At 34.0% G+C, this 16,879-nt stretch overlaps 1 protein-coding gene across 1 annotated transcript in view; it reads left to right on the top strand.

Moving 5' to 3' along the window:
* LOC124641305 (serine/arginine repetitive matrix protein 2) overlaps window positions 1–16,879 on the top strand; it is a 63,908-nt gene that overhangs the window by 19,735 nt on the left and 27,294 nt on the right. The window contains exons 2-3 of the mRNA XM_047179356.1: window positions 10,561–10,637; window positions 11,322–11,555. Of these exons, the coding sequence (XP_047035312.1) occupies window positions 11,414–11,555 (142 nt within the window). The 5' untranslated portion in view covers window positions 10,561–10,637; window positions 11,322–11,413. The remainder of the gene's footprint in view (window positions 1–10,560; window positions 10,638–11,321; window positions 11,556–16,879) is intronic.

Here is a 16,879-nt window from a genome sequence, read left to right as displayed (position 1 = left end):
TTATGCTCAATTTAAGGTGCTATATGCGAGTAGCAAAAACAGCAACTTAATTATATCTTACGTAGCATACTATCACATACATACTATTTAATTAAATATTCATATGTGTTGTAGTGGACCTATTAAAGTTTTATCGCTACATAATGAGTTTAACATTTAAGTAGGAAGTGTTCGTAAGGACATTTGCTCGAGTTATCATCTTGTAAGATAATATACGATTATAATGAAATGCTGATTTTTTGTAGGTTCAGCTTAGACTGACAAAAAATCAAAATGTCGACCATTTGAATAGGTGCTTAAAGCTGATAAGTAGATAATGTCCAATGGGTTAAGTGTTAGAAAAAGTGTTTTGAGTTGGGGTTGGTCAAATACTATGTGTCAATCTTTTAACTGCTTAATAGTATGTACTTATAGCTACTGCAATAAACAAAAATATGTTTTTTTCTGATAATTCATATTGATATTGTGAACTTATAATTTAATTAATTCTGAAAGACGACTGAGGAAATCTATCTTGTAAACAACTAGAGATAGGCATACCTATTCTTAAAATCGATTGGTCTAGACTAGAATATTTATCAATATTTCAAGAACAACAGAAGCTCTCTAGCCAATATAAAATTGCACAAATGAGATCATTCGCACTTACATTACAGCTCAATTAGTAAATGTATCTATTAGTTAGTTTTATCGCGAGGTTAGAATATCGATCAACGAAGGTTGAATCGATTCGCACTTTGATATTATTTGGATATTTTTATAGAGTAAGGTTAATTTATGCACTTGGGTCATAATTTTGATATCAAATTGAAAAAAGAAAGCCATCTTCTAAATTACCTAAACCTTAAACTTTTTCCAAGTCTGACAAATACCATGCTGAAAACCGCATCAAAATCGTTTTAGCTAAATGTGAGCTAATCGCGCACAAAGTACGCATACGTACAAGTGAAACAGCCTTTTGCTTAAGTCGGTTAGTTAATGAAATTAGTCCACATAGTTAATGGATGGGTGACCATTTTCTTACGCTTGGCTATAGTCGAACCTTTTCATTTCCAAGCGTTGAAGGAACTCTAAAAAACTGATATCCAAGCTCAGTTTCATGCACAAACTATCTTCTGGAAGATCTAAATACGAGTTTTTGTGTTGCCAACGCGAAAACATGTACATAATGAGTAAAAAGTCAAAATGGATTCGTGCGCATGTAAACAGTATAATTATTGAGATAAAACAGTGTTAGTGAACCCATGGGGGACCTTGGAACTTGACTTTTTTATTGTTTTAGAGATTTTTGTGCGTTTTAAGTAATTTTGAGAATGTCAGCCTGTGTTTTGAAGTTTATTCTTTGTTTTAGCGTGAATATCTTTAGTATTTTGAGTCCACAGAAATGCACAAAGCTTTTTCTCATTCAGAGATTATTAAAAAAAAAATGATTTAATAATAATATTATCTTTCTTTTTTGTTTTGGCGAGTAGATTGTTCGCCATGGAATAGTATAGGACCAGGATCTCATGACTGCAAGAAGCTATTACCAAGTGACTTGCCATGATACTAACACTCTTTCAAGTACTTATTATTACCATAAAACAAAAAAAGATATACCTAAATGAACAGATCATCAGCTAACACAATATTTACGAACGTGGGTTACAATCAACCTACGAGCATTTTTTGCTGCATGACAAATCACAGCATACGCGTCCTTCTAGCAATTTGGCAATAACAAAACGCTATAATTATTTCAAGTACAAAATCCAAAGAACACGTGCATATGAGAAATTGAATAATTCCATTAGTTTCGGGTTAACTTTTAGAATAGAAATGAAAATTACACCCATGGTGAATTCAAGGACCTTGTGTGTGTAATTTTGGTAACCGATCACGGCAATTTCGTGTAAAGGTTGCTGTGGCATTAAGATCATGTTGCGTACTTATGCCATTTAGTTCTTTATGGTTTCTGTACTCCTGGTACTTTGCAGCAAATTAGTGGAAGTTCACTGTCTATGCGTGAAATTAATTTACAGGCCAATTTGTTTGCAGAACAGAATCTGCTTACTACAAGTGTAGGTATGATGATGAATTGTTTTGATTTTTTAAGATTTTAGTTAGACTTACTAACTCGATTGATGGTAAATCAAAAATATCAGCATGCAACGAAAATATATGCCAATAGTAGCATCGGTGTAAGTTAGTAAGAACATAAAACATTCTTTACGAAATATACATATAATTTAGAAGGAAAACTGATTGAGGAGGAAAAACACAGCATTTATATTTTGAATTTGAGAACACATCCGTTCATCTGGTTTTTTATATTGCAATCGTCAATAAAATTACGTCAATGAAACGAAAACACCAATTAATATTCATTTAATTTTAATAAAAACCAGTCTCAAATGAGTTGCATTTAATTAATTTCCACAGTTATTTAGTTTCCAATCAAGTTTTCTATAATACATTGTGGAAATATTAGTACTAGGATAGCATAAGTTACAAGAGTTCGATAATTACGGTTGGTCAAGGTCGACCGCGTTATTATTGAATGCGTTTGAAAATCGAATGTCACGTGTATGGACGAGCGATTGAATGGACTGAATAGATTCAATCAGGTGATTTATTTGTCAATAGGTAATTAGGAGGTAATAAAAAAACTCGTGTACCTCTATAGATGTTTTTAAAGTGAAATGAGCATCCGGGGTAAATGATGTTCCGGATAGAACAGACATTAGACAGATTAGACTGTATTCAGTCCATGAACTTTTCCTTAGCATGAATTTACACGTTTTTACTTAGTATCATCAAAAGACAACCATGTCTTAAAATTGTATCTTATGACCTGTTCTGGGTGTTATCTATCTCTGTAGTAAATGATTTAATGGATTCGATTTATTTTAATCACGGATTTAATTAAATATGCACTTAAGAAGCACAATTATCCATCTTTCCACAATAATAGAAACAGCATAATTTATGACACAAAAAAGCAAACATTTTCAAATTGATTCGTTGCCAACAAAAAATCTAATTGAATCAGAAACCTGGACCGATTTCTTGACATTTCAATAAATGGCGTCTGATCGATAAACGAGATCTCAAACCTGTAGCAATCGTTCGTTAGTGGCTAAACTGACCACAATTACATGAAGAACAAAATAAATAATAACTTAAGACTTTAAACCACTTTTAGATACGAATAAGAATCTGGTAATTGGTTCAAATTGACAAGCCATCTTGGGTGGCGTAAAAATAGGACAGTATTTTCTGTGAATGTGTTTTTACAAATCATCTTGTGAATAGGTTTACTTCTCTTATATTTACCCTAGGCTTTGCCTATGATAGCTGTCACACCTAATATTAAACAGCTTCTTGAAGGGGTTTAATAAGAGCTTTCATTTCTTCTGTGTAACATAAAAAGAGCGCAAAATAAAGTGCAATAAACTGTAAAAGCAAAGGCGACATTTCTCAAGCCCTTAAATTCACAATGCACATTACAACAAGCACTGCACTGTATTAAAAAGGACCCTTAAACGCTCCGACATACTTCTACTTTCCACAAAAGGCCATCAGTATCAAAATAAGATGAGAATGAAAGTAATTTGGCGTCCGATGCCCGAAAGTAATCCTTAGAGTATACGCGCATACTACAAACTTTTAGTCGGCCGATAGTTGGTTTGGGCTCATAAATCGCACACGTAATAACAATCAGGTATTTGTCCAGTATCAGACCGATTTAAAACTTTAATTGAATTCACGATTTTCTAAAAAATGTTTTTTTCCACCAGGCCAACAGTGGGCCCACTGATTAATCTGCAGTGTGCGCGTAGGCTTAAAAGTAAAATCTTCTTCTCACGGGCAAAAAACTGCATCGGCGAGTTACGATCGGTAGCGAAAATAAATATGGACCCTTACTTTCTCAGTGACCTTAGAGAGAACAAGGTGAGCCTCCGGGCAATGGGTCGTTGGACCTTGTGACCATATTTGGGCCATGCGCCTGTTCGAAGGTATAGGGATGGGAAATGATTCGGTGAAAAAAATTCTCTTGTGACGAATATTTCTGCTACGTCTTTAGGAGTCACACCTTAAAGGCTGCGTCAAGTACTATGTGTTGAGTTAGATGTTTAATGGGATCAAATAATGTTACCCGTTTGACACAAAAAACCTTTTTCTTCTTTAAAGTTGAAGGAAGACTGAAGAAATAAATCTGAATTGAAATTGGTTTTAAAAAATGGGTAGTCGTTTATGTACTTAAACTTGTTTTATTAAATTGATTACCTTGCCTTGTTAGACGGTAGCCGCAGATCGCAATAAGAGTATTGTTAACCGCAATTTGCAGCAGCCAGTGTGTGTGGTCTGATTAATTCGTGACGGGTAATCACCTGTTTAGCCTTATTTTGTTTGCCTTTATTTCGTGAAGCAATTTAACATTTTATCTCGTATTCAAAGGTTTTTTTGGTCATAAATCCCGTTAGTTGTTATTCTAAACAGATATGATAATAACAAAAACATAACATTTCAGCAAAAAAGCACCCCTTTTAACAAACATTTAAAAGGTTTTCGACGAATCAAACCATAAGTTCCTCAACTTTTTATCGATATATCGTAAATAATCCCGCGATAATGGCACATCACTATAAACATATCTTCGGATTGACGTTGACAAGGAGCTTGACAATACCCAGAAGATTTTATTGATGTTAATAATATTAATGAGGAAGTTTTCAACCAGGTAATGTTAAAATCGGCTTTATTTATTTAAATATACCTGAGTTTTTCGAATTAATAAAGGCCATGGCTAGACTGTCCGATCCGTCTGTCTTGTATAGGTCATACTTATGTTTCCTTTGAACATTTTAAAACAATAAGTTTAAAAATCAACACCCTCACCATTATTTGCCGTCCTCTGAACAAAGGTAGTAAAAATAATTACAAAATTGAAGAAAATATAGTTAATATTTTTTCTGGACACCCCTTTTTATTTTTTTAGATATTTTATATTTACACACTATATATACAAACTTAAACTACTTATCTTTCTACAAAACTAAAAATAAATTTACAAATAATTTAACAAATTACATCTTGTAAAACTTGCAAGCACTATTGCATGCTTGCAAGGAGACCACAAAAATAATATTGTCATATCAATTTCGTGACAAACTACCAGGGCAGCATAGCAAAAAGGAGGTTCAATTTACTGAAATACCCATCCCACGACTTTCTACAAAGAGGGGACGCAAAAGCTAAATACAATAAAAGATAAAAGAACAAAAATATGGTAATTTGGCCCAAAAAGCACGACAATAGCTTTCGATCGATGGCTTGAAGTTGTTGACCGAACGACCGCTGAATTCGAACAGGCAGACATCTTTTGTTTTGGTAATCGGCCGTCGAAAAAGTTCGCCATCCATGGCGTAATACGCAGTTTGTTTTGGATATTTACCAAGCTTTGTTTTTTTTAGAAATGGACAAGTTTATTCTGGGCATTTAATTATTCAGTAAAACTTTTGTAATATAGACGCCTAGCATATGTTTTATTCGCACATTATACTAGAACCAGTTAATTGTCGATGACTGTTGGTATATTTGTCACAAAAGAAAGGGATACCGTAGCATCCAATCATATCCCATCACTTTATGTTATCCCAGTACATTAAGACTTTAAGACACCATTATTTGGCAAACGACTGGACGGACATCCACGCAAGTTATTACAGAATATCATTACAAAACTACCTAAAAAAGGACATCAGTACTTGAAATTATGACTGCCATCAAACCACCTTTCTCTCTCCATTAAAATGCCTTGGTCTTACAAAACCTAAACTTGTAGCGAGTTTGTGTCCATATAAATAGTTGCTGGACCAAAATCTCCGTCCTTGCTGCCTTATATGTCATGCGAGCTGTCACAATCATTGCCAGATCAGTCCCATGTAGGACAGGAGTCAGGTACATCTTTTTAAAGGTACCTACTGAACTTTATATACCATGGATAGGTACCATGCTGAACTTTTTAAGGAGGCAGTAAGGCAGGATATACTTAACAAAACTATTCTAAATACTAATAAGTGCTCTGAAAAACGTGTCTTTAAAAATATTAAGTACCTCATCTGCCTGCTCTTCCAAATCCTATTTAATTCAAATGTAAAGAAGCATCTGTTACATAAGCAAGCATTTCTTGTTTGATTAAAATATTATATGTATAGTCATTAGTAACAGGTTCATCAATGACTTTACCAATCATAATAAGTTCAGCGAATAAAAACAACATTAAAGCAGACTTAACAGATCTTATGCCATTTTCACATGCACTTAACAACGTGGAAGTCGATAATAATGTTCGATTGGTAAATTATTACAGATTCATGTAAGTTGATCTGCTGGCGTCTGTGCGAGAGTTTAAGCAAATGGGAAAACGGCCATGTCCTCTCCATATAGTTAAATGTTCTAGGAGTAAAGCTCGCTACAGATCGATTAAATTAAAATGTCATACACAAATAATATATTCGCTAGTCTTATCTGTAAACTGGTATTTTTGTACAGTTACGTCTAAAAGTGTTAAATAAATTATAATAATTTGTTCTTCATGTTTATTCATTGAATACATAATGACCATTTTTGCGGGTTCATATGTAAGATGGAGAAAGATTTAAAGATATAAACAGGCCTATATTTTATCTCTTAGGCCATATATAGTTATCCCATAAATATACGGAAAAAGACCGATTTGCAAAATTCTTTTTTGTTCGATAGGGTTTATCTCCCAGGTGGTCCCATAATCATCAGGTCAGGATCTGATGATGGAAACCCTGAGAAATCGAGGGCAACTTTCGAAAATTGTAGACACACGTAGAGTAAAAACTTGTCATTAAGGCGGATGTCTGATAACACTATGCAATGGTGAAGGTTTGAAGCTGACCTGATGATGTAGACTAGAGAAGGTCGAGGGAACTCGACAACTGAAGACGTAAACTACCTCGTTTTTGGGCTTATATTATTCGTATTGTTGAGAACCTTCCACTTATGCAGATAGTGACAACTATTATGCTTGTCACTGAAAAGTTTAAAATAAAAAACTTTTTACAAAAAAATAAAACCGACTCCCAAAAACACTGAAAAGCAAAAAAAACTATTCTTAGGTGCATCGGCCTAGAAGTCGGTGGCGTATAAACTCAGGTACATCCATTAGACACTGACTGAGTGTTTTTGGGAGTCGGTTTTATTTTTTGTAAAAAGTTTTATCAAACTTAGTTGCAGTGTTATACCACACATTCTCTACGGTAGAATTATATCACACTCTTATGTTCTTTTGAAGATGGCTTGTAAATCACGTCTTGTTTTCCAAAATATATATAAAATTATATCACAAACCAGTTATGTTATCGATTGTACAATATATGTTTTGGATTGCTTTTAATAAAGTATCACAAAAAACGCTCATCCGATCCGGGCTTATCAATGAGAAACGAGTTCGCCTCAGGCCATATCTGATGCACTATCTTAAGCTATAACATTCGTGTTAGTTACATAAAATATAAGTAATTATTACGCCTTTTTTCTTTAAGCGGGCTAGACAGAAACGCACTAGCGCTACGTTAGCGCTTTTTTTTTCAAAACGTTTTAATCATATATTGTCTTTAAGTTAGTGTTATATTGATGAAGAAGGTGCTACCTATATAAAGACTGTTTTAAATTTAAACCGTCAGAAGTTTTTTTCGTAGAGATGACAGGCACCCCAGTGAGGCCCACCAGGGCCAAAGCCCACCGGGGCTGCGGGATTGTTCCTAAAAGTAAAAGCGGCCCTGGCTCTAACACATAAAGGGCTCAAGAAGTGGAGTGGAACATGGTGGGTCTAAGTCAGTAATAGTCACGATGCATCCACAGTGGGATAATGGGTCATTTGATAATTTCTCACAGTATTTAACATTTGTCCTGTTTTGAGCTACCTAGCTAATTTTAATATCAGTAGCACGATTTAAATAAACACCAATGAATGAACAATTTTCTACGTGCGCGAGAAATAAAATATTGTGTAACACGTGGGCTTCAAGGTGCAACCGACCTCTGCAGTTCTGTCGCAAATCTTCCTAGTCACTTATGTTTTCCTGGTACCTGTCGCAGACAGAATGCATTTGTGTTATCATTTTATTTATTTATTTTTATCATATAGATTAATCTTAGTTCTAGAAAATACTCCGACTAGCTTTTTTAGAATTACCCGTTTTGGTCGTTTTCTACATAAATCGAGCAAAAATATGTCTAACTTATGCAAGTTTTGAGAATTTCCGTTCCAGATTTTTCAATAGAATCCTCTCACTTGTCTGATGAACAAAGAAAAAATGCAATGAGTATATTCTTGGTAAATCAATCACGTTTCTGTACATATATTTTATGCCCCAATACATTTCACAAAGACTGCTTATTTGGTGACAAAGTTACCTGTGTGCACTCGACCAAATGAAAGGTTATATACTAACAATCATTTATTTGAGAAGCGCATTACGTAAAACATTATCGTAATGTTTGCAATGGTACGTAATATTGTCACCTTTTGATTTTGTTCAAATGTCATCATCATCATCATCAATATTTTTAGTGTAGCATAAAGTAAACAATTTGGATTCATGTATTTTTAAATTTTGTTTTCAATTAAACGTTTCATCAGGATTCATATTAATTTGTAATAATGTTTTATGAAACACTCCATCATAAAGTAAAGAGATCAAAACTACCAATAATTGCAAGCAATATTGCATCTTAATGATCAGAGTAAATAGCATTATAGTAATTCACATACTAATCATCTATCTATTAAAACATATTACCAAATGGATCCACTAATCATCCATGTATCAAAACGTGTTACCAAATGGATCCACCATCTATTATTAAAACCAGGGCCGAATCAACCATGATTGCGATTAGACAGACAAAAAATAATTTTCATGCGAATAAAACCAAGTAATGCGCGCTATAATAATGCTTAATTAAACTTTTAGTGAGAAATCACACAAATAAAAACGTAATGAGGTCGTTAAACCTTCGATGGATCATAATGACACCCGCTCTCCGTCTTGAGTAAAAGTTTTTAGTGGTTCAAGCGACAAGTGAAAAGCGATTTCGAACATGGCGATGACTTTTGTTTAATACTAATTTATTTTCCATGGTTTTGTGCTCCCCTAGATTATGTACATCAGTAAAATATTTTTCAAATTACACCCTTACTTGTGGCAACTTTTAATTAACGAAAATAAATACCTAATCTCCCTTTTCTGATGAAAACTATACGTGTCAAAAAATACATAGGAACTTAAGAGATAATCCTAATTCCTTCTCTGAGTAAAAATACCAACATTTGTGCAGAAAAACTGCCAATAATTGTATATTTTAAGAGTAAATTAACCTTATTCTAATGCCTTTACCCACAGCCCCGCTCACATCTTATCACTGGCGCCACCATAAGCTAAGTAATGTTATTGGCAAGTGACCATTTGCTTTCGTAAGCCGTCCAGCGGCAACCGGCCGTAATGTGGGACATATCGACACACCAAATAAGTAAACATTATCATATTTTCATGACAAACAGGGCAAAGTGGAATTAGGACGGAAAGTTGGCAGTTTAAATTTTTTGTGTGCAAAGGGGAATTTCCTTGTTTAGTGTGTTCTTAATTAAATATAATTGAGAAAGGATTGATCGTACAAAGGTTGATTTGTAATTACCAAAAATCCTTTAATTGTACCAGTAATTAATGTTGTGTAGATTTCTGTACCCAAAAGTTCCTTTTGCACCATTCCAATACCACGCCAAAAAGCCCTACTGATGGTATAAATGCTAAAGTGAGTTTGGTTGCTCCTTACCTTACGCTCGGCTTAAACAAATGAAATAAAATTAGACATGATAATATGGCTGCAACTGTTTTTTTTCCGGATGCAAGAAGTTCCCTCGGGACACGGATGAAACCGTTGAAAACTTATAGTTTTTATAAACGATCGTCTATGCGACACAGGAACCTCTACCTCGTATCAATATGATTAATTAATAGATATACACATACACCTAAGTTTCACAACAGATAGAACATTGCTTGATGATGGGGTCATGCCTGCATTCTCTGATATAGATTAACATCTGAACTCTGAACCGAAGCAGCAGAGTGTATGACTGGATCGTATTTATGTATTAATGATAGCCTCCTGTGTAGTGTTGAAATATAGACATCATCTGAGTCTAGTAATGATATGTCTTTGCAGAAATAAATATGAAGAATATCACATGCCCTTTGGTTACCCTTTAATGTTACTACATGGATTTGGGTGGGATTAAATAACAAAAAAAAAAAAACAAAAATAAACAATCTTGATTGTTTGTCTCCCATGCTCAATATGCTTTGATTATTTTTTTTACCATTTATGGATTGACAATGGTGATTGCAGTTTACCCAATCATTTAGATATATACGAATACCAACCCCGCACCAAGTTCTACTCGAATAACAGAAACTCGTAAAAAGATAAAGAAAATAATTTCAAGAATTTCTCTAACAGAATGCCATTTGTTTGTTGCAGGAAGTTAGGTGCAAAATGCGGTCAAAGCCACGTTTGCTGGTGATGTGAGCCACACTGATGTACGATAACACGAGGAGGTATTGTGAACACCAACTATTTTACTAACGCTATGCTGTTATTAGAAGCTCTAGAAAGTATTAACTTGGGCCCGTATTGCAGAATCATTACGTAAATAATGTCCACTACATCTGTTCGGGATAAACGCAAAATCTACTGAAAAGATTTGCAAATATTTTCGCTAATAAATAGAAGGATTAATGAGGAAAGTTCAGCAGCTCCCGTTGAGGGTGAGAGACTGACAGACTCTTACTGTCTCAATTAATTTTTATTGTAATACGGGCCTAAGGTAATTGGATAGGTTATACCTGTAGGATCCAGCTTTGATGGATTGAATAGTTGTATAATTTGCCTTTTAGATTCATATTTCAAAGTCTAGCTTTTCACTTGATGCCAGAATCAAATGAAGTAACTAATTTAGTTTTGTGATCAACCAAGTTTTTTTTCAATTATTAATTTGCCAAATTCTATCGTGATTCTAGCTCATCGTCATGTCTGTTATTTTCCTCAAAATCATTTAAATGTCATCGTTCTATCTTTTTTCTTTTTTTAAACTCAGCTACTCATTATTTTGAATGCCAATTATATTTTCGATAGCTTGTTTCCTCATATTCAAATCTCTATCTAGAACAGAATTAGGTTAACCCAAAACTTGTCAATCACTAATATGAAATGGGATCTAAATTCCAAAAAAACTCTTCCAGATAAACATACCGATGTTACCGAAACGCAAACAACCAAGTTGACGGTAGCTTATCAGTAACCGAGGTACCATACACCAGGTACCTCTAACCCAATGACTGATGAAATCAAGGCGGATAATGCCGAGGAAGGCGATCAAATAGCCAATGAGAAGGTCGATACCGAAACGAAGGAACCGAAAGAATCAAAACCGAGAACTGTGTCTTTTAATAGAGACGTTCACGTTAAACGATTCGGTGAGTCTACAGGCAGGGTTGCAGTCAGCGTTTGAGGTAGAAGAGTATTTGCTTTGGAAAATGCAGGAGAGGACCTACTTGACCAGATGGCAGGAAATATTGAAATGCTTTTCATAAACTTACTATAAGTTTTACTACCGATTAGAGTATTATTACTGACAAGAATATTATTCATGTTAGAATATCCAAATTGCTAAAACGGATTCATAATTTCTTAGGTTTTTAATCTAGAACGAATTTCACGTAAGAGAAATAAATTCCCGTGAATTCTGTTTGTGGAACATTACCTACTTTTTCCGTCGTTAATATGTAGTTAACGTGACTGAGGAAAGTCTATTCAAACCTCTATTTTGGCAAATGGTTATTGAGCTCAGCATTAGAGAATTCTTAGTAACTGCCTGAAATTCTAGATTAATGTACGTTTGATTGCCCTTAATTTGTTTTTAAATACATTCATTGCTCCCATAAAAACCGTGTCAGTAATGGAAATTGCATTAAAAACTTTTTAATCTTTCGCCACTTTTATTAGGATACCGAAGGTTCTTTTTTCTGCATTTTTCAAAGTTAATACTCTTTTTTTATAAACGTTTGACTTTTACCCTTGCGATATATCGATACCTAACTGGCGAGGTGACATCTCTAGCTCCTAATAGAGAGGGGAATCTATCGTTAACACACTAATATTTCATATCAGTGTACCGGCATTGGACGGAGATGTATGTAAATAACAAGAATAACTGATTCACCTTGAAACTAATACGAGCGAATTAATAAGACTAATTTAATGTTTCCTAAATCCTCTTTTTATATTTTGTCTATCTTTCGACGAAGCTTGTTAATTTTAATTCAAAAACTTGTATTTCTATTAGTTTTATCGATGTCGATACTTTGTGTTCTTCGCTTGAATTTTAATGCGATATTTTATTCTTTGTGTTGTTTTATGCAAATTCTGAGTTTATTTTTTTTGTAGGTATTTGTATTTGCAATATAAACTTGATTATATATTCGACGCGAGTCAATGTTAAATATACGATTTAGTGTGTTGCCTGATAGGAATACTGACTTGCTTTTTGATACTTATTTGTCGCTTAATTACGTATTTATTTTTGCTATTTCAATATACACCATATACTTTGACAAAATGTTCTTGTAACATGATAAATTTTAAACCATACTAAACAAACGAAACAATACTAAACACAATCTTTGACCAAAGTCACTTCAAAGTCACCGATCATGGCATAAAATAATTACATTAATTGAATAATCGAGACGACAAGACAAGATAGGAATCGAGGCTAAAACAAACAAAAAATAATATAAAAGAAACATTAATTTGTGCATAATTGTCGGCAATTGAACGTGACGAATCATAATTGGTATATTTTATCGGACGATCTCAGGCTGTACAGTTTTTTAAACAAATATTTTGATTGTTTTATTCGTGAACATCGAATGAAAGTGACATCGAATAAAAATGAATTGTTGTTCGTTAGTCTGATTAAAACTCGAGAATGGCTGGGCCGATTGAGCTGATTTTGGTTTTAAAATGTTTGTCGTAGTCCACGGTAGGTCTAAACGGTGAGCAAATAAGGATAAGGCGGTACGCAGTTCGTCGGGTCAGCTAGTAAAAGATATTTATTTTTCGCATAGGTTACACACAACACTTTTACGCGTCTTTTCTTGAAAAGCGAGATGAAGTCGGTAATGAATCCAGATGTGCATATGCGAGGAGATTCGGGATGAATTATAGTTTTTTTTTTCATCAGGCCAATACAAGCTTCTGCTTCGTTATTATTACTGTAAAACTCTATCACTTAGAACTTTCTTGATGTACGGTCAGACAACGACAAAAGTAGTTGAACAAATCCAAATTCAAATTTTCAAACTGCCTTATTAGGGTCGTATAATTTCTTAAAAGCACAAATGGCAAAATTTACTGTAAAAGAAACTGTTTTGTTTTTTGACCCTATGTTGTTCCCAGGATTAGGGTTGCCCAAAGAACTGGGTTGAACAGGTCAAATAGGCCGTTGATGACTATAAAGGTTTGCGCATTTTGGAAATTTTAACTAAGTGAAATATTTGTCACATTAGTGACAGCATTCTCAGAAACTGAAGAGTGGTTTTTACAAACAGTTTAAAGTACTTAAAAGCTTGTATTTAGGTAGACAACTCGACCTTGACCGCTAACTCGCTGCGGTCGACAATTTGATAAATAAAATGAATACTAATGTATATAGCGAAAACGTCATATACACATAACCTTTATACTTTAGTGTTTCTTATTTAATCAATCTTTAATTAAGTAAGGATCCTGAATCCTGACATACTTAGAGGTACATAAGGTATCATCATCATCAGCCTGTTTAATTTAAGAACATTGATAGACAGCACTCTATAACGAATAAACCTAAGTTTTATGAAGACGATTGGAAGAAATAAGATTGTGTTCAATGTAGGCTGAAAATCAGCACAATTCTTCCTGCATAGCTTAAAGAATCTTAGTTCTACTCATTATGTTTAAAAAATTATGAAAATAAAATGGGCATTTACATTAAAAACAAAAACATAAAAAAATCTCCCCATCGCTATCGACTGAGAGTGCGTCCAAAAGGCTATGATTGCCATCCAGCATGGCAATGCTGCCAACCTTCATATTATCCATTGTCCAAGGTAATTGTAGATTCTACATATTGTTACCAAGGATACTATATAGATGTCTATGCAAACTGGCTATCGAGACATCTGTCCTCGCCTCAATAGTACTCATTCTCTAGGAATGCTGCCTAGAATAATGATCAGTGTTACAAGGATGTTACAAAATTGCCTTTTTTAGAAGATTTATCTCTTAACTGATGCTGTTAGAGGAATAAAGATTTGCCAGTTACATTGAATATGTTTAATTCTATCTTCTATTTGTTTTGTTTCAATATTATCTACCTCTAGAATCTGGTGACGTTTTCTGGTTAAGATATATGGAGATTATATGTGAAGATTGAGATCAAGATGATAAAGATGATTTAAGAAAACAATTTTTTTTTTTGGACTTTTGCAATTCAGCATCCGTGTTTTTCTAAAGTCGTTACTTGTGAAGGTCTGATAACAATTAAATTATTGGTAAGTATATAAATTACTTACATAAAAACAGAACCGGAACGAGCTATTATAACCGTATTAAAAACTGTAAAGAACAAGCTACTGGTTTAACCATTGTGTTGTTAAGTTCAAGTTCATCCTTTATTTGGATAGAATGAAAACTGATCTCATCAATTTACTTGTTCAAAAAGTGATTCCTTCCGATTTTTTACGATGAAGCATCCATTTTTAATGATTGTGAAATATTTTCTGTAAATTCATACATCTTGGACACCAATGACTGATTAAAGGTGAAGGAAAACATCTTGAGGAAACCTGGACTATAAAGTCTGAAATCACCAACTCGCATTGAGCAAGCGTGGTTACTAACGCTCAAGCCTTCTCTGTTTGAGAGGAGGTCTGTGCCCAGCCCAGACGAAAAAAGGCTGATGATAACGATTTACTTTTTTTTCTTCAGTTACCTAATGACTTGTAAGACGTCTTCACACAAAATAATACGTCAGTTCTTAATCCTATCACAACCGATCCAGCTGTTATCAAGATCGTAATTACAATACAAACATACAGTTTTTATATCAATCATTGTAACATCTTCATCAATAGTCATGTCATGTTTATCTTTATTACGATTCGCAAAAACTATGACATGACCATCATTGTCTATAGCTGTCGTGATGAGACTGAATTAATGATTTGTAGGCTTAAGGGTTTACCATACTATGGAATATGAGACATGGTTCGGATAATGTATGACAAATCACGAATAATCAGACTTTTGGAGGAAAAAAATGTTTTCAAGGTTAGACTGACTGACTCAAACTTGGCAAATTCTTATTGGAAACCATTGTTAACCTTGAAATCAGTCTGAGTGATTCTTAAGGGTACAACCTTAATAATATTTTCATGAAGTACATATGTATGAGATGTATAAAGAATGCGGATAAATAGAAAAATAAAAATAGACGAATTTAAACGAATCATCATCATCATCATCATCATCATCAGCCTATCGCAGTCCACTGCTGGACATAGGCCTCTCCAAGTGCACGCCACTGAGATCTATTTTCTTAAACGAATAGGTAATATTAAATTATTACAGGCTAAAATGGCAGCTTAGAATAAATTAAAAATTTTAAACATAGTAGAAATTCTCGACGGCTTTGGCTATAAATAAGATAAGGAAATCACAAAACATAATCTTCAGTTTTGGACTTGTATCCTCATAATATGCAAAAACATCGCTTGCGTCACAAAATTTCCCAGATGCATCGATGTAGGTAATGCATATTCTATCATGTGTTTTTTATATGGCGTTAACTTTATATGTGAATAGCACCATTATCCTTAAGGTAGTCTCCGAAAATAATTCATTCACCTACGAAGAAATATGAGGAACAAAACCATCTTAAAAATACCTGATTTATATTTATGCCATCTTTTTCATCATGCCACCAAATTCTGTGACCTCCTCCACCCGGGCAATACGACACTCCTTGATGAGGCTATTTGTCAGACTTTCTAGCTTCTGAGGCGTAACGACTACCAAAGGAACGTCACCCATTTACGGGCTGATTTTAGCCAAAAGACCGACCGACTCCTGGATGTTACGTGCCCACGAGATCCTCCATTTCCTAATAAATACTTTTGAAATATTTACCACCTATGTCCGAGTCCGCGATGCAATCACGATTACCCAACAATTAATACCAATCTCTTAGCACATTGAGCAACTAAAAACAAAACATGATCATAATTTCTTTCAACGACTTCCTAACACTAGTATAAGTGGCCGTTTAGCCTCCGGGCTAGTTAACCGGTTCTTATACAATACATTACCACATTCTTACATACTTGTAGATCTTATATGAGGAGATAAGGGTTTACGAAATTATTTGTTGAGTGCCGAATTATTTTATTGGTTCGTAATTGTGTGAATGGATACACGGACAGTTTTGTTGGTATTGCATTGTTGTCTGTAGGTAGAGGAATGGTTCTATCCATAGCAGTATAGTGCTGTTTGATTTTTGAAGTCAGTCTCAGTTTTATATTGGGGGAGACAAGGTTTTTTTTTGTAACATTTTTTTAAGCTTCTGAAATCTATTCGCATAATATAGTAGTACAGTACCATTCCTATATCTTACGTAAATAAAAATATCGTTTGAGAATCAATTTAAAAACTCACAAATATAATAATTCTTATTTTAGTAGCGGAAATTGCATCGCATTTA

This window comes from Helicoverpa zea, chromosome 22 (genome assembly GCF_022581195.2).
Source record: "Helicoverpa zea isolate HzStark_Cry1AcR chromosome 22, ilHelZeax1.1, whole genome shotgun sequence".
NCBI lineage: Eukaryota > Metazoa > Arthropoda > Insecta > Lepidoptera > Noctuidae > Helicoverpa > Helicoverpa zea.
Note: the sequence above shows the minus strand (reverse complement) of the source record. Positions and strands in the feature narration are given on the sequence as shown.